A 19,782-nucleotide genomic window follows, 5' to 3' on the forward strand; every position below is an offset into this window, starting at 1 on the left:
ACCGCCAGAAGAGGAATGGCCACCCCTCATAGCCTGGTTCCTCTCTAGGTTTCTTCCAAGGTTTTGGCCTTTCTAGGGAGTTTTTCCTAGCCACCGTGCTTCTACACCTGCATTGCTTGCTGTTTGGGGTTTTAGGCTGGGTTTCTGTACAGCACTTTAATATATCAGCTATATCAGTTTGAGAAACAGCATCCCTGAGTCGCCTCTTCACTGTTGACGTTGAGACTGGTGTTTTGCGGGTACTATTTAATGAAGCTGCCAGTTGAGGACTTGTGAGGCGTCTGTTTCTCAAACTAGACACTCTAATGTACTTGTCCTCCTGCTCAGTTGTCCACCGGGGCCTCCCACTCCTCTTTCTATTCTGGTTAGAGCCAGTTTGCGCTGTTCTGTGAAGGGAGTAGTACACAGTGTTGTACAAGATCTTCAGTTTCTTGGCCTTTTCTTGCATGGAATAGCCTTCATTTCTCAGAACAAGAATAGACTGATGAGTTTCGGGAAGAAAGATCTTTGTTTCTGGACATTTTGAGCCTGTAATCGAACCCACAAAGGCTGATGCTCCAGATACTCAACTAGTCTAAAGAAGGACAGTTTTATTGCTTCTTTAATCAGCTCAAACCGTTTTCAGCTGTGCTAACATAATTGCAAAAGGGTTTTCTAATGATCAATTAGCCTTTTAAAATGATACACTTGGATTGGCTAACACAACGTGCCACTGGAACATGGGCCTCTGTACGCCTATGTAGATATTCCATAAAAAATCTGCCGTTTCCAGCTACAATAGTCATTGACAACAATAACAATGTCTACGCTGTTTTTCTGATGAATTTGATGTTATTTTAATGGACCAAAAAAATTGCTTTTCTTTCAAAAACAAGGACATTTCTAAGTGACCACAAACTTTTGAACAGTAGTGTACATTCTGGACATAGTTATGGAGTGCTCTGTAAATACCATCACTCAGCATGCTCTCCGCAATAACTCTTTCTGTGTTGTTTCCATCACTCCACAACCTCCCCCCATAATCTCTCCTTCCCTGTTTCTCTCTTGCCCTCTCCGCTTCTCTCACCCTGTTTCTCCCCCATACAAAGCAGTCCATAACGATGTAAATGTCCTCTCCACGCAACTTATTGCATTGGGTTTGTTTGTTGTAGTACTGTAGTACAGAGTGTACGGATCAGTATATCTCTTTCCTCCCTCTGCACCTCTCTACATCTCTCTCATCTCCTTCAGTCTATGTCCACTCTGCACTGTGGGGATGTGATACTTACCTCAACACCAGCGGTCCCAGTCAGGCCACTCACTCCTTTCTTTCCTTCTAAGCCCTGTAAAAACACACACAGACACACAATCTAATAATATACACATTCACATAAACAGACACACAGATATTCACATAAACAGACACACAGATACACATAGGCAGATACACATAGGCAGATACACATACAGACAGACAGACAGACAGACAGACAGACAGACAGACAGACACAGACAGACACACAGACAGACACACTCACACAAACATAGACATAGACATACGTGCACACATTCCAACTGTTCAGTAACCAATAAAAACAAATCCTTTAAAAATATATATTTTTTGGTATCGTGTTTGATTACTTTAGGCTTAGTTCTTTACTATAAACTAAATGGACGTGTATATATATACAGTTCTGTGTAGTGCATGTTTAACTCATGGACCTCTAGTCTTGTGTTACTCTAGTAAGGTATATATTTCTAAGAAGGCCTAACGTGCATGCAATATCTGAAGACCACATTCAGGTTCTATTCAAAACTCCACACCAAGGTGAATACATTCACAGGAGTCCTCTCTATGCGGTATCCACTCAATCTGATAAAATAGGCAAATAGGCCAACTCACATGTCTTAACAAGTCAAAGGTGTTTAGAACTAGGTACAGTGTGTAGATAACTCAGCTTGTGTTAGGAAATATGTAGATCAAAGAATAATATACTTGTACATAAAGAGCTACATTCCATGAACATCAACATTATGTAAGAAATAATCATTTTCACAGCTGAAAATGTATATTCACATTATTAAGCTGCAGTTAAAATAATTCAGACTTGAAGTGAAATAATTCAGACATGAAATAAAATAATTCAGACTTGAAGTGAAGTAATTCAGACTTGAAGTGAAGTAATTACATTTTCCCAAAAGTTTAACTGATGCCAACTTTCTGCATTCCAGTATATATTCTCAAGCTTGCCTTCCCTTTTCAGAGAATAAAATAAGAAAATGAAGAGTTCCCTTGTGGAAATCAGACAGAACACTTTGAAGCATGAAGTGCACAGTGGGTGGCCAAACAAACAATTCTCTCCTTCCACCCCCCCCACCCCCCCCTTTCCCTTCATTCCTCATTCCTCTTTCTCTAATATCAAAGACACCGATGTTCAAGTCTGTCTGCATTGTTTTGGCCCAGTCTGATTTCATGGTAATAAAAAAGTTTGTCTCTCCCTTCATGTTTTCTGTTATGAGAAGGTAGCAGAACCAAGCAAAGGGGAGAGAATGCTTACGCGCTGGCACTTCAGATTGTTGATCGAGAGCAAAAACAATGATAGGTTAAAACCAGTTACCTCTCAGGTTATCTAACGGCTATCATGTTAGAAACTACAGTTTGGAAGTGAGTGTCTCCTCTTCTATCATAGTACTGACAGGTGATTGCTTATTAACCTAACCCTTGTGGTGTTCAGAGCCAAGGAAGCCTGTAGGAAGGCTTCTGCAGTAGCCTGGTGATAACACTTTATTGACCAACAGTTCATTTAGAGATCTAGGGAAACATGATTTAACAAACTCTGTCCTTTCCTTTCCCCAAGCCTGGAGCAGCATGAATCAGACACAGGGATTCACAAATAATCACACACACACACACGCACCTGAGTTCCCATTTCTCCTATTGGGCCCTGTTCTCCAGGTTCCCCTGGTGTTCCCTAGACAAAAAAATCACACTTATTTGATTTATTCTTATGTCAATGTGCAAAATGTGACACAGAAATCGATGCTGATAAGACATACACAGACTATTGTATTGGACTTACAGGAAGGCCTGGCGCGCCAACAGCCCCACGATGTCCAGAGGTACCAATATGACCCTGAAAACAACAATGAGACAAACACATTATATTCGGGTGAAACACTACAGCTACAAAGTCACTTCAACTGGGTATATAAACGAGGAGATTAAGTCAGGTCATTTACTGACAGCCAGGGGTCAGGGGTCAGTCATCTGTGTCTTGTTCCACTATGTGCTACACAAGGTTATCAGAGGTAAGCCTGGTCCTTCAGTTTGAAATGTTTCACACTAACAATGTGGGAGCGTTAAACAGTGTGCAAGTATCGGTATTTCTTTCAACAGCAGTAAGCACCATATAGTCCTCCAAGTTGCATACCATAAGAATAACAAACCCACTTAGTACTGTACTTCCCAGGCCAAGTTGTGTAGGTACATATTTTATTACAGTGGGCTGTAGGAGGCTCAGACTAAATGGGCTCTATAAATTTACCACTAAGTGGGGGAAGTCCCATAAGCGTCGACCCGGCGTGGACACACACCACACACACACACACACACACACACACACACACACACACACACACACACACACACAGGTAGAGTTAAGGACCTTAAGTTTAATGGAATCCTGAAAGTCTCTCAAGCCTCTCAACAACTGCCAAATAAAGATTAGCCACTGTGACTTTGTACCCAGATCCAGTTCAGCAGAAAAATCCTTATAAATGCTTAATGGCCCAGTGCACTCAAAAACTTTCCTGTGTTTTATATCTAGTATATTTCCAAACGAGGTTGGAATAATACTGTGAAAATGTGAAAATTATGATAATGCTCTTTTAGTGTACGAGCTGTTTGAAAAGACTGCCTGAAATTTCAGCCTGTTTTGGTGGGATGGAGTTTTGGCCTGCCTGGTGTCATCACCAGGCGGTAAATTAGTTAATAGACCAATAGGAAAGAGAGTTCTCTGCCAATAACAGCTATGTGTCTTTCTTCCCCTCCCCAATTAGACCAGTCAGACAGTCTGAGCAAAATTCTTGCTTGAGAAATTGCTCTTGCTAAGAAGCATTTATTTTCTTCCTTTTGGCCATTTTGATTGAAAACAATCACAGTTAGCTACTTAATTGTTACTCATTGCATTGGGCCTTTAAAGCCATCTCTCTCTCTCTCTCTGGCTGTCTGTCCGAGGAGGGCTGCGTTTTGGGAAACTGTTTATAGGAGGGGAGAACTCTGGCAAACGTGCCGCAGGGGATTCTGGGATTCCACTCTCCACGACTTTCATCTTGTACTGCTAACTTCACACCTGACCTGAACGGTGTGTGTGTGTGTGTGTTTCATCAGTGTGAGTTTTCAGTGTCTATGCCAATAGCACCAGATTTCCTCCTGGCTTATCCCTAGGAATTCAGTAATCCGGGATGCTCCGTGTCTCAGATATGCATGTGTGGTCTCAACAGGCCTGCTTTTCAACCCAGCACCAAAAAAAAAAGGAAAGGAAGCAGAACAGAAAAACAACCTGAAAAGGGATTTTGTGATACATTTGATGTTGTGGTTTTTAACGCTGGTTTTACCTGATATCCCTCATCTCCAGGCTCTCCGCGATCTCCTCGCTCGCCCGGGGAACCCTGCCAAAACACACGCAGCAGCAGATGAGCAGGGCGACCGCTTTGTAACAAAGAGTACATTAGGGCTCTGAATATTTTGAGGAACGGCTGTATTTCAACTTATACAGTCTGCCATGGATCATCTTAGTTTAGGCCGGAGTGAAACACTAAGGGCCATTGTATCTGTCATATTAGGGGCTTTAGCCCACAATACCGTCTTTCTCATAGGTTACACTGCTTACAATCTGTACTGAGGGTCATCTACTATACCACTTTGGACATCCACTCTCTTGGGCCTCGGTTCAGCATGGTTAGACAGCTATACCTCAAGCAACACCACTACTAGAAAACTCTTATATAATGCTTTAATAGGGTGACGTTTTGGTTCCCCCTCCCCCTTCTCTGACTCACCCCTAAGCCACACACACATAGGAAAATGAAGGATAAGTTGAAAGAAGGCAAGACCTACTGGTTCACCTAGTGGCCCGGCAGGTCCTGATGTCTTACTGTCTTCTCCGGGGTAACCCTGAAACACAACACGCCAGCATATCACACTCTGACACAACAAACGTAATCAACTCATAGTTCAGGACATTTAGCCTAAAATATGCTGAACACGGAGATCTAAGATTTATAGAGCTCTATTTTGTTAAGCCTGATGCAATGGGAAATGTAAGCTCTGGTGGTAACGCACTAGGTCCAGGAGTGTGCCCGAAATATTTTCACAGCTGTTATTATGAGCCCAATAGCTGGCGGTGGTTTTGATGAATAAACAAGTTGTATGGGTAACGAGGGTTTGACCACTTACTGGCCAATCAAGACATTCCATGGCTTAATACTACATGTCTCAAGTTCTGCAKGTTATTGACGGTTTTTGCGCTGTCTTCAACTCCAACTCGACTCGAGGTATGGAATATCCTAGTCCATTAAGGCTTGATACTACAGTTTATTAAATAGGCTACAGTAATGAGTGATAGCAACAGAAGAAGAAGAAAATCCAGTGTTTGCTCAATATGTTTGGAGTGTTGACAGTCAACATTGTTGTAATTGGCTGTAACGAGTATTTGGCCTTTACGCATCGCACTTCTCCTCAAATAAAAAATGCTGGTTCCCGTAACTTGTATTGCATGTGTGAGGCACGTTCTCATTAAGCAAGTATATAAATGTTTCTAAGTACGAGTTTCACTAGATTATCTCATCTCTCGTTCCATGTTTTTTTTAATGCACATCCAAAATAATAACAGGAGCACGTTAAAATAAAGTAATAGGCCACATATATAAAAATGGGATGTCTGCTTTCAAGGATTTTATGTAATCTATCACAAGACATCTAGTGGTCATTTTGGGTACTTCAGATTATCACAGGTGTCATATCTGTCCCTCTGTGTGGCACATGTAAAATATATGATAAAAAAGATATATATTTTGGATGACAAAGCAGTAAAATATTATCCTAAATATTGGTGTTTAATAGGATGGTTTCAGCATGAAATCTCCTTTTTATATTTTGTTTGACACTATTTATTTTACTATGTCAATATGTGTGTTTTGGCATCAAACTGGTGGCAGTTGAGTTGCAGAGTTAATTGAGTTGCTTGATTAGCCCTTAGCTGCACACGTAGGTTTTTCCCACATAAAATATTGCATCCTATTTTTTTTTTAAGATTTAGGCTTTCTGATAATAGTAAAACATTCCTTTTATCCCCCACATTTAAAGAAAATACATTTTTGCTACCTCAGGGCGACACTGTGCCATAAGGGTACTAAAACACCAAGGAAAATCAGATATTTTCAGAACATTTATTCCGGAGCTGCCCCTCAGTCCGGAGCTGCCCCTCAGTCCGGAGCTGCCCCTCAGTCCGGAGCTGCCCCTCAGTCCGGAGCTGCCCCTCAGTCCTGAGCTGCCCCTCAGTTCGGAGCTGCCCCTCAGTCCAGAGGCGCTCCTCAGTCCAGTGGGGTCCTTTAGTAGGGTTGCCAGGCCAAGGTCGCCGGCGAAGGTCGCCGCTCAAAGGACGCCACTAAAGCGGACTAAGACTATGGTGGAGTGGGGTCCACTTCCAGCGCCAGAGCCGCCACCGCGGACAGATGCCCACCCAGACCCTCCCCTATAGGTTCAGGTTTTGAGGCCGGAGTCCGCACCTTAGGGGGGGGGGGGGGTACTGTCACGTTCTGGGACCTTAGTTCTTTGTTATTTCTTTGTTTTAGTATGGTCAGGGCGTGAGATCTATGTTCGTTTTTCTATGTTGGTTTTTTCGTTTGGCCTGGTATGATTCTCAATCAGAGGCAGGTGTCGTTAGTTGTCTCTGATTGAGAATCATACTTAGGTAGCCTTTTTTCAACTGGGTTTCGTGGGTGGTTGTCTTCCGAGTCTGTGTATTCCACACGGGAACTGTTTCGGTTTTAGTTCGTTCACTTTATTGTTTTGTATTTCAGTGTTCAGGTTTATTCCATTAAATATTCATCATGAACACTTACCACGCTGCGCTTTGGTCCTCCTCTCTTTCTCCCAACGAAGATCGTTACATAAGGGAACAAAATGCCGTGGGCTAAAGCAATAGGGTCTGGTTCGGCGGATGATTGGATGGCTTTTAAAAGTCTTCGAAATCTGGGTGTGGCTATAACCTAAAAACTGAAAGCAGACCACTACCTTAAATCTACTTCATATAATTTAAATCATCCCTCCCAATTTTGGCAAGTAGTGAAAGGCTTTTAGTGCAAAAAAGATACACAGCTTCCCAAACAATTGTTGGTAGGCACACAGATTGTAACTGAGAGAACCTCTATTCTGAAAGCCTTAAATCAGCATTTTCTAGATGCAGACAGTTTATTTGAAAAGGTTAAAGGTCTTAATGAGCCCGCTGTGAATTTACCTGACACCCCTGTTCACCCCTTCACCAGAGTTCTCCTTCTCATCCTTCTCTGTTTCAGAAGTGCGTAAAGCTCTGAAAGAAATAGATAGAAAGAAATCCCCTGGCCCTGATGATCTTGACCCCCGCCTCCTACACCTAGGTGAAGAAATCATTGCTCCCCCTTAACACGTATTTTTAACCTCACGCTTGACATTAAGGAAATCCCAAAGTTATGGAAATCTTCATTTGTACTGCTTCTCCTGAAAGGTGATCCTTCGCTACTTGACAACTATCGACCCATATCAAAATTGTCTGTACTGTCAAAGGTACTGGAGTCCTTAGTTGGTAGGCAGCTGAAGGCCTACCTCCAAGAAAACAACATCTTAAATGGAATGCAATCAGGTTTTAGGTCTGGCCACAGCACTGTTTCAGCATCATTGAAGGTTTTAAATGACATCCATTGTGCTCTTGACAAGAAGTTACATTGTGTGTCTGTCTTTATTGATTTGTCGAAAGGCATTTGACACCGTGGACCATGCTGTGTTAGTGCAAAGGTTAAAATGTTATTGAATTACCGGTCATGCTCTAGATTGGTTTATAAATTAACTATCGAATCGTACGAAATGTGTAATGGCGGATGGTTGTAAATCTGAGTCCATAGAGTTGTGCTCAGGTGTTCCGCAAGATTCTATTTTGGGCCCACTGTTGTTCATTTTGTATATCATCAACATTTGGGACCATATTAAAACAACAGATGTTAATTTTATGCAGATAACACTGTTCTTTATTCAAGTGGTAGTAGTTTATCTTTAGCATTTGAAAATGCCCAAAGAGCATTTAACACCATACAACAGAATCTGTATTATTTGAAGCTGGTTCTGAATTCGGGTAAAACTAAATGCATGGTATTTTCTAATGCCAGGCATGTAACTAATGGATGGACATACTATGTAACTAATCAGATCAGGTCAAAGTGTACAAATATTTGGGAGTGTGGGTGGATGACAAGTTGAGCTTCACTGTTCATGTAGAGAATTTAGAAGCTCAAGCTGAAAATTGGTTTTTATTACCGGCATAAGGCTTGTTTTTCTCTGGAGGCCAGGAAGGAGCTGGTATGATGTACATTACTGCCGGCTTTAGATTTTAGTGATGTTATATACAGCTTTGGAAAAAATTTAAGAGACCACTGCAAAATTATCAGTTTCTCTGGTTTTACTATTTATAGGTATGTGTTTGGGTAAAATTAACATTTGTGCTTTGTTCTATAAACTACTGACAACATTTCTTCCAAATTCCAAATAAAAATATTGTCAGAAAATGACAAATTATCAAAATAACAATGAAAGATGCAGTGTTGTCAGACCTCGAATAATGCAACGAAAATAAGTTCATATTCATTTTTAAACAACATAATACTAATGTTTTAACATAGGAAGAGTTCAGAAATCAATATTTGGTGGAATAACCCTGATTTTCAATCACAGCTTTCATGCGCCTTGGCATGCTCTCCACCAGTCTTTCACATTGATGTTGCGTGACTTTATGCCACTCCTGGCGCAAAAATTCAAGCAGCTCAGCTTTGTTTGATGGCTTGTGACCATCCATCTTCCATCTTCCTCATGGGCTGGCCATGACAGGGTCTTGATTTGCTGGTCCTCCAGTTGTCTTTTTCTGCAAATAAATGCTCTAAATGACAATATTTGTATTTGGAATTTGGGAGAAATGCTGTCAGTAGTTATTCAAATAAAACAAACATTTTAATTTTACCCAAAAACATACCTATAAATAGTTCAACCAGAGAAACCGATAATTTTGTAGTGGTCTCTTAATTTTTTCCAGAGCTGTATATGCAGGGCTCAACTGTCACGGCCGTCAAAAGTAGTGGACCAAAGTGCAGCGTTGGTCCACTTGGAGTACATTTTCCTTTTAATTAGAATGTCGCCAACAAAACAAGAAATGAAAGAACTTAATTACTAACAATTGGATACCACGAAATTGGGGAGAAAAGGGGGTAAAATGAAAAAAAAAAGAAAAAGAAAAAAAAGAAAAGAAACGAAAGAACAACCATGAAACTTACAGGGCATAAGTGCCACTAACAAAAGTCAACTACCCACCCTGAAAGGAGGGAAAAAGGGCTACCTAAGTATGATTCCCAATCAGAGACAACGATAGACAGCTGTCCCTGATTGAGAACCATACCCGGCCAAAACATAGAAATAAAGAAACATAGAAAACAAAACATAGAATGCCCACCCCAAATCACACCCTGACCAAACCAAATAGAGACATAAAAAGGCTCTCTAAGGTCAGGGCGTGACATCAACGACTACCCTGAGAGAACTTGATTCAGTATATCATGTGGCCCTCAGGTTCATTACCAATCAAAAATGTCTAACACATCATTGTGATCTCTACAGCGCCGTTGGCTGGGCGTCATTGACCTTGTGTAGGCTTAAACACTGGTATGCACTGATTTATAAGGCCATGTTGGGTAAAATGTCACTTTATCTCTGTTCTTTTTTAATCAGATCAGTAAATAAATATCAATTACGGTCCCATTCTCATTTGCTTTTAACAGTACCAAGAATTAGAACAGGTTATGGTAGAATTCATTATAGTTACTCAGCTCCGTGGTCCTGGAATTCTCTCCTGAACATTAGTCACGTTGGTGGTTTAAACACTTCGTCAATGTAAATATCATAGAAGAGTGTAATTGTCTTTTGGTCAGCTTTTTTTTTTTCTTTCTTTTTTTCTTTTCTTTACGTAATATGTAATTGTTTTACTGTATGTGTGTCTATAGTTTTGTTCAATGTTATGTTAGTGTATGTAAGTTGTTTTGTCTGAAACGTTGTTCCCCCTGCTGCTGTTGAACCAGGTCTCTCTTGAAAAATCTATTTTATCTTAATGATTAAAACCTGTATGAATAACGGCAAAAGAAAATATATAATAATAATATATATATATGCTATAATAGCCATGCTCATAAAAAAAATCTATCATCCTCCCTCATCTTCAACGGCACCAACCGCCACTAGTTTTGACTTAAATCTATTTGAAAATATATGGAAAGCCCTGAAAACGTTTTTTTTGCAATGATCAACAACCAATTTGACAGAGCTTGAAGAATTTTGAAAAGAATAATGGGAAAACGTTGCACAATCCAGGTGTGGAAAGCTCTTAGAGACTTGCCTAGAAAGACTCACAGCTTCAATCGCTGCCAAAGGTGCTTCTGCAAAGTATTGAGTGTGAATACTAATGTAAATGAGATATTTCTGTGTGTAGATGGGTGAGAGAAAAAAATGATTTAATCCATTTAAATTTAAAGTCAAAGGGTATGAATACTTTCTGAAGGCACTGTTCATGGCGTATATTTTCAAAAGGCTAAAAATATAATACTGTGTGCAGAAGGAGGACAAAAAAACATGCAAATACTCAGGTTACCTTTTCACCTTTGGGCCCAGGAGGTCCAATGGATCCTGGCTTACCGGCGTGGCCCTAAGAATAACCAAACCCATGATTATTCACCTGACAAGTCATATACTGCAACTCACTGTAGACAGTACAATAACACAGAACTTGACATGGCGTAGATTGTCAACATGTGTTAACAGTGTTAATCATGATGCCTTATAATAAACACACTAAGGACAGCAAAGGAGAGATATTTCCCTGGTATAATTACTTATTTGGCAGGCCCTCAGAAATCACTCAAAAACTTGGGTGGGGTGTGTGAGCAAGCTAAGAGTGAGTGTACAATACAAACTAACTAAATAGATACAACGTGAACTTGTGGTGCCCTACATCATTATCTAACTAAAAAACGGAATTCGACTGGCAATGACCTGGCGTCCTCCGGAGTTGCCAGAGGATTTAGGTATAAGGGTTTGAGGATGACCATATCCAATTTACCTTTCTTCTTTGTTCCTGATTGGCTAGGTGTGTATTTGCTGTGGTGTTATTGATACATTCTGTTGTCTAGTTGTGTTTGACTAAAAAAACAGAATGACGACTGGCTGGCTGTTGAGGTGCCAAAGAATTTGGTTTTAAGAGTTTGGGGTTTGGCTTTATCATTTCCAGTCTGGCTTTCTTCTCTGTTCTGGCTTGACATTTTGTTTGTTTTGGTATTGATACGACACAGGTGTTCTGTTGTCTAGTTGTATTTGGCTGCAGAGCGCTGTTGGTGTATGGGTGTGTGTGTGCAAGCTCGGTAGTGAATCGACACCAGGTGTTCTGTTGTCTTGTGTTGGACTAGAGAGAAGCCAGAAGGCGAGGCAGCGGCCACGGCCACACCTTGCTTGTCAGAGAAAAAGATGGTTCCAATCCACACATTATTTCACTTCAAGAGTGAAGGTTCAAAGCCAATGCAAAAATACACAGAAAGAGACAGCCAGGGGAGTTGGCAATGGATGCCACCTCTTTAAGGAACTCTGGAATGGGCTTAAAGAGACTTAGAGATGACCTGAGGGCGAGTTGTGTTCAGTTGGATGTGTAGGAACAGAACAAAGTAGAGCAAGGGCTATGTCAGATCCTCTCAGATCCTTTGGGGTGAATCTCTCTGAGGCAGTGCTTGACTTGGATTGAAATAAGTGCCAGTACTCATTTTGGGTGCTGGTACTGTTTATATTTAGGTGCAGGAGCTCCACAATACTTATGACCTAATATTCTATAAGAGGAACAGGAGCTCAAGCTGTAGAACATTTTGAGGTGCCGGTACTCAGCTCTGGTGAGCTCCTGTCCAAGTCAAGCACTGCTCTGAGGTAAAGATAGACAAAAAGGACACTCTGGAGTCATGATTTGGTGTGAGTGACATGTCACCAGAACAGGACTTAGATTCACACCTGTGTTGTTGTTAGTGTGTGTGTGTGTAAGTGAGTGCATGAGACCGAGAGCGACATTGGCTGAAGGAGAGAAAGAAAGATCGAGAGAGACAGAGGGAGTGATGGAGAGAAAGAGAAAGACTGAGAGAAAGAGAAGTGTGTGTATGTTGTTATTATAGCCAGACAGGAGAAACTCACTGTGTATCCTGCCATTCCAGGCATCCCCTCAGGCCCCATAACTCCCGGACAACCCTGAAAATGATGCAGAAAACAGCCACACATTAGTTTTTACAGCCATTTGTTTTGATATTCTATCTGTACTATGTGGCAATGCTAAATATAACCTTGGCGTCTGAATCCATGGAACTAAGGAGTTGTATGACACTAAGGCATACATATTTTCCTTCACCGGCTATCACAACAGAGTTTTCAAGGCCTAATACTGGAAAAGAAGTTCTGTTCTCAACTGAAAGGAACATCCTGGCCTTTTCTTCATTTTCCTGTGTGATCCCGTGCTTCAGGGGAAAAACGATTATTCGTATCCTCTGCTCTGTTTCTGACATCAGGCTTTTACAACTCACAACAGAACCTAAAAGGCATATTGCTTGTCCTCAAATACTACCGGATTAGCAAGCTGCTAACTGCTATACAAAACTTACAGTTAGAATTATACCTACTGTTCCCTGAAGGAGGGAAACAAAGTACAACACAGCTATGGGGGGTTCGAGTGCTAGGGGGGAGTTTGAGCACTTGGCCTGACAAGGCCAATGAACACCGTGCCTCAATGGAAGCCCCACCTTTCACAGGTGATAAACTCGAGGCACGGATTAATTCCTTAAATTCAGAACTGCTCTTCACCGAGCCCAGAACTGGGCGGCGTGGGGCCGAACAAGTGTTGTACCTTGTTTCCCTCCTTCAGGGAACAGTAGTTATAGTCATAACTGTACATTCCTTTTGAGTCGGTCAACTCGGTACAACACAGCTATGGAGACATGAAATCATGCTCCAAGCCAACCCCAGCGGACACCAATTGAAATTGCCCACGGCAGACCTGCAGTACCCGGGTATTGTGCAATCTGTATGCTGCCTAATGATCCTATCCTGCCACAGCCGTATTCACACTGTGGGCTACAATAGCGGCAGTGACATCCAAGAGATAAAACAAGAGACCACCCCCCGGATATCTGTACCTGTGAGGCGCCTAGGGAGTGAGGGAAAGTCCACACCTGACAATAGGAACCGAGACCGCACCCCTCCCTGTCTGTTGATGTATGCCACCACTGTCGGTCCTCATGTTGGCCTGGCAAGAATGGGAAAAAGCGCCCGAGCACTATGTACACCGTCAAAAGCCCCAGCTAATTGATGTGCAGCCCGCTCTGCGACACTGTCCGCAACTCCCGAATTGAGCTGCCCTTGCACAGCGCACTCACCCTTGTGGGGATGCGTCTGTCGTGATCACACTGCGGGATATAACTCGACCCATGGGGGTCCCCAGCAACAACAGAGCGGGTCCCTCCACCGAGCCAGAGCTGTAGGCATGATGGGGACACCCGGAGTGACCGGTTTAGTTGGCACGGTGCATCCAAGCGAGTGTCTATTAACTTCTTATGGCTGCAGGGGCAGTATTGAGTAGCTTGGACGAAAGGTGCACAGAGGTGCCCAGAGTAAACGGCCTGCTCCTCAGTCATAGTTGCTAATATATGCATATTATTATTAGTATTGGATAGAAAACACTCTGAAGTGTTTGAATTATGTCTGTGAGTATAAYAGAACTCATATGGCAGGCAAAAACCTGAGAAGTTCCACTTTCTGTTTGGATTTTTTCTGAGGCTGCTAGATTTTCAACCAAGCTCCCATTGAAATTACAGCGAGATATGGATGAGTTTTCACTTCCTACGGCTTCCACTAGATGTCAACAGTCAATAGAACTTTGTCTGATGACTCTAATGTGAAGGGGGGCCGAAGGAGACAGGAATGATTCACCACTGCCATGAGGTGACCACGCATTGAACACGCGCGTTCACGTGTGAGGCAGCTCCGTTCCATCGCTCAACTGAAGTCAATGTAATTCTCCGGTTGGAACGTTATTCAAGATGTATGTTAACAACATTCTAAAGATTGATTCAGTACATCGTTTGACATGTTTCTATTGACTGTTACGGAACTTTTGGACATTTCGTCACGTTATAGTGGACACGCGTGCTTTGTGACTTTGGAATTGTTTACCAAACGCGCTAACCAAAGTAGCTAATTGGACATAAATAACGGACATTATCGAACAAATCAAGCATTTATTGTGGACCTGGGATTCCTAGGACTGCATTCTGATGAAGTTAATCAAAGGTAAGGAAACATTTATCATGTATTTTTTGGTTTCTGTTGACTCCAACATGGCAGCTAATTTGGCTATTGTTCTGAGCGCCGTCTCAGATTATTGCATGGTTTGCTTTTTCCGTAAAGTTTTTTTGAAATCTGACACAGCGGTTGCATTAAGGAGAGGTATATCTATAATTCCATGTGTATAACTTGTATTATCATCTACATTTATGATGAGTATTTCTGTTGAAACGATGTGGCTATGCAAAATCACTTGATGTTTTTGGAACTAGTGAATGTAACGCGCCAATGTAAACTCAGATTTTTTTATATAAATATGAACTTTATCAAACAAAACATGCATGTATTGTGTAACATGAAGTCCTATGAGTGTCATCTGATGAAGATCATCAAAGGTTAGTGATTAATTTTATCTCTATTTGTGGCTCCTCTCTTTGGCTGGAAAAATGGCAGAATTTTTCTTTGAGTTGGTGGTGACCTAACATAATCATTTGTGGTGCTTTTGCTGAAAAGCCTATTTGAAATCGGACACTTTGGTGGGATTAACAACAAGATTACCTTTAAAATGGTATAAAACACATGTATGTTTGAGGAATTTTAATTATGAGATTTCTGTTGTTTGAATTTGGCGCCCTGCACTTTCACTGGCTGTTGTCATATCGATCCTGTTACCGGGATTGCAGCCATATGAAGTTAACTACCACTGGAAAGGTTGCATCAGCAACAGCCTGGTGGCAACTATTGCTATTATAGAAACCATCATCCCTAATAGGCACAGGCACTGGCAAAAATGACATAGGCAAAATTGGGCCGAGCAGCACGAAAACCAGCCTCCCAATACAGGGACAAGAACCCACGATTCTCGACTGTGTCTAACTCGAGACCTTGAGACGGAATGCACTGAGATGGAGCCAAATAGCTCTTCTTGATCCACTATGAAACCCAGAGACTGAACATGGGAAACCAGCATGGATGCATGTAACACCACCCGCTCCCTAGGCTACCACCAGCCAATTATCCAGGTAGTCCAATATCATGAGCCCCAGACACTGCACAGGGACGCACAACAAATTGTAGCCTGTACCCTGACTTCACTGCTCGCATAATCCAGGGCAATTGGTTGACACAGACAGAGAGTCTCCAGAAATAGTGCCATCTGAAGGGGTGGAACATCACATTGTGTACTGGGAGAATTTTTCAATTTCCACAATTTTCAGTGACTCTTTATTCAGCTGACATTTGGAGGACACAACTCTTGAAACCCATGAAACACTTTGGAACTTTGGGTATAAACAATATTTTTAAGTGTCGATGTTTGCCTGAACCCTGGTCCAATCCGGATTCGGGGGCTTCATACCCGATCGGTTGTGCCACTTGGGGGTACTGTTGTCACAGCGAACATCTGGGGAGGAAGGCAAGCTAAAGACCCTGGGACTAAACACCTCCCTCTGCAACTGGATCCTGGACTTCCTGACGGGCCGCCCTCCAGGTGGTAAGGGTAGGTAACAACACATCCGCCACACTGATCCTCAACACAGGGGCCCATCAGGGGTGTGTGCTCAGTCCCCTCCTGTACTCCCTGTTCACGCATGACTGCATGGCACGACTCCAACACCAAGTTTGCAGATGACAATGGCCTGATCTCCGATAATGATGAAACAGCCTATAGGGAGGAGGTCAGAGACCTGGCCGTGTGGTGCCAGGACAACAACCTCTCCCTCAACGTGATCAAGACAAAGGAGATGATTGTGGACTACAGGAAAAGGAGAACCAAACACGCCCCCATTCTTATCTCACCAGCTGTAGTGGAGCAGGTTAAGAGCTTCAAGTTCCTTGGTGTCCACATGAAGAGGGCACGACAAAGCCTACTCCCCCTCAGGAGACTGAAAAGATTTGTCATGGGTCCTCAGATCCTCAAAAGTTTGTATCGAGAGCATCCTGACTGGTTGCATCACTGCCTGCCTCCGACCGCAAGGCACTACAGAGAGTAATGTGTACAGCCCAGTGTGTACCGCCCAGCCAAGCTTCCTGCCATCCAGGACCTCTATACCAGGCGGTGTCAGAGGAAGGCCCTAAAAATTGTTAGACTCCAGCCACCCAAGTCATAGACTGTTCTCTCTGCTACCGCACGGCAACCAGTACCAGAGTGCCAAGTTTAGGTCCAAAAGGCTTCTTAACAACTTCTAGCCCCAAGCCATAAGGCCCCTGAACAGCTAATCAAAGGGCTACCCAGACCCCTCTTTTACACTGCTGCTACTCTCTGTTTATTATCTATGCATAGTCACTTTAACTCTACCAACATGTACATACTCGACTAACTAGTGCCCCCGCACATTGACTCTGTACCGGTTCCCCCTGTATATAGCCTCACTATTGTTATTTTACTGCCGCTGTTTAATTATTTGTTACTTTTATATTTACTTAGCTATTTTTTACTTAACACTTATTTTTCTTAAATCTGCATTGTTGGTTAAGGGCTTGTAAGTAAGAATTTCACTGTAAGGTCTCCACAGGTTGTATTCGGCGCATGTGACAAATAAAATTGGATTTGATTTGAAGGGGAGACCACAGCCTGTGCCATCTCCCCTCTCACCAAGCTAGGTGCACACACAAAAAATAGACCAAGGAAAAAAAGTTTATCATGGAAGTTATCAGGCCCAGCAGTCATAGGTACCAGTGACACCGCACCTTGTAACTCGGCTGGAAAAGGGACAGAGCGCTCTGAAAAGCTGACCCCATCTGTGATAACAGACAGGGTGATTCGTAATCGAATCCAATTCCCAGGAACAAAACGTATTGAGCAGGAGACAGACAGCTTATCTTGGAGTTCATACAGTTTGAACCACAGAGACCTTGTGTGGGATAGCAGCATGATTGACAACTGCCTACCGAGTCCATCACCTGTATCACTAAGCACCTCATAGGGACCAGTGAGCTAGAGGGAGGATTCAGCGATGAATCCCAGTAATAAGCCAACTATGGGGAAGGGTGCCCCCTTGTGGAAATAGAGCGCATGATACCGTATAGCCCGCCTGCAGCCAGGCCCTTTTATAGGCACAGGAGCTCCAGCAATGTTTGATTGTTATCACAGTACCATATGTGACTCATTTCAGGAAACTAGGTGTATGTCATACCTCAGTGCCTCACAGGAGCAGCATTTGAACGTAAATATTTATTTTTTATCAAAAAGTGTATTTTTGGGGCAAATATGCCTTCTGGAACATATGTTCTGGAACATATCTTCACAAACTTGTATTCCATCCATAAATACAAATAAAATTGTTAAATTACGAGCCTAGTTGGTTTAGCCCGGGAAAAAGTAAGGAACCTTCCCACTAGCCATGATTGGTTGAGATAATGTATGGGCTGGACATGCCAGGAGATGAGTTTGGATTTGTCTGCCATGTAGCACACTTATGTCTATAACATGAGCTGTTCAGTATGTGTTAACAGACTTTTCTCCCACACCGTTTTTGAAAGACATAACATTAGCCATCGAGAACTACAAAGGTTTTGCTACTTTTCTTAACAACATTGATGCCCTGAATTTAGCAGGCGCTATTAACAGATCAGTAGGAATAAGTGATGAGCTACTTTCTGCACACGCCACGGTCAGTGTGAACTGGGGTGACTTGACAACGCTGGCCAAACAAGATGTAGCTACAGAAAAACGTAGTTAAAATGTTCCAGTCTGCCGTGAAGCGTTCATTCATGTATACAGGTAAGAGTAGCTACATTTTCCAGATATAAGTTTCTAATTTAGTCAGAAATTATTTTTTATTGCAAGTTCAAGCATACTGTTAGTTAGCTAGCAAACGGTAGCTTGCTGGCTCACTAGCTAACATTATGTGTATGATCTGTGTAGTAATTATATTTGAATCAGAAACCCATTTGCATTGCTTGTTATAGCCTAATGTTAGCTAGTTAACATTGAACCTAGTTTGTTAGCTTTAGCTATCTGCAGATTCATACTACATCTATGACAATGTTTGTATTGGTAGTAACATGAGTTGGGGTTATGCCGGTTCATTGTTTAGCTAGCTAGCTACATGTCTAAACAAAAGACTCCACTTTGGCCGGATCATTTCATGACCCATCAAATTAGCAGGTGTGTCTGGGGGTGATAACGGCCATCGATTGTATTTCATGAAAATGTTCACATGTCTAGACAATAGTGACCCATCCAATTAGCTAGATGTGGGTGAGGGGTGGTTATAGCATTTCCTTCACGTGACCGATCAATTTAGACAAGTGTGTCGGGTAAGCGTCATCTAAATAATGATAAAATATTTATAAAATATTTTTATTTGGACACTTTCTGTTTTTGATATTATTACTATGCAAGTATGCAAGTACTATCACTGTACCGTTTACACCTTCTGTATCCTGTGCATGTGACAAATAATCTTAGATTTTATTTGATATAGCATGTGTTACCACATGGCCTCACATGTGAATCCTTAAAGAGATGGGTGGGACTAAGGCTTAAGAGGGTGTGAACGATGTAGAATGGGTGTAGAAAAAGCGGAGCTCTCCAGTAGGTTTACCAAAACATTCAAGGGCGAATTTTCTCAAAAGTGTGGTTACAAGTTTATCAACTTTCAAAGCAGAATTCCTTTCCCATTGTTCCTCAACTGTAGTGTATGATATACCATTTTCTAGCTCTGAGTCTCTACTTTTATCCAATGTAAAAAAACACAATTTCAAATTTTGCTACCTAAGATCGAGGCGGTCGGTCACATATGATAGCCGACGTCAGCCATACGGCTTCTTATGCCAGGCATACACTACAACAATTAAAAAATCGAAACATCGCTGAGCCTCTCACATTAAACAACCGTCTTTTCTGTAGCCTAGTTGTTTGTCTTGTCAAAGTAGTGGCGCAAATGACTTGGCACAGTGGGGGGCCACACTGTTGTGAGGATTCTCGTTAGCACGCTGTCTCGTGAAAGTAATGATGTGATGATGTGATTAGATTGTCAACATAGCTACAACAAGCTGTGGCTCAAAACGTATTTCAGTCAGACTTTTATGCTTGCCATACAGAGTTGAAATGTTCAGCCGATACATTTTTGAATTGAAAAACTTTGCTCGCGAACTTCAGAGCTGTAACGATTTCACACTTTGGCAAGTACAAACGCATACTAGCA

At 42.1% G+C, this 19,782-nt stretch overlaps 1 protein-coding gene across 1 annotated transcript in view; it reads right to left on the reverse strand.

Annotated features, from left to right (window-relative positions):
• Positions 1–19,782, reverse strand: part of LOC111971228 (collagen alpha-1(XXIV) chain-like) — a 180,747-nt gene that overhangs the window by 19,218 nt on the left and 141,747 nt on the right. Inside the window, exons 39-45 of the mRNA XM_070445997.1 lie at positions 12,494–12,547; positions 10,920–10,973; positions 5,099–5,155; positions 4,597–4,650; positions 3,060–3,113; positions 2,898–2,951; positions 1,269–1,322 (exon numbers count right to left, since the gene is read on the reverse strand). Coding sequence (XP_070302098.1) covers positions 1,269–1,322; positions 2,898–2,951; positions 3,060–3,113; positions 4,597–4,650; positions 5,099–5,155; positions 10,920–10,973; positions 12,494–12,547 — 381 coding nt within the window. The remainder of the gene's footprint in view (positions 1–1,268; positions 1,323–2,897; positions 2,952–3,059; positions 3,114–4,596; positions 4,651–5,098; positions 5,156–10,919; positions 10,974–12,493; positions 12,548–19,782) is intronic.

The sequence above is a fragment of the Salvelinus sp. IW2-2015 genome, linkage group LG13 (assembly GCF_002910315.2).
Source record: "Salvelinus sp. IW2-2015 linkage group LG13, ASM291031v2, whole genome shotgun sequence".
In the NCBI taxonomy this organism is placed as follows: Eukaryota; Metazoa; Chordata; class Actinopteri; order Salmoniformes; family Salmonidae; genus Salvelinus; species Salvelinus sp. IW2-2015.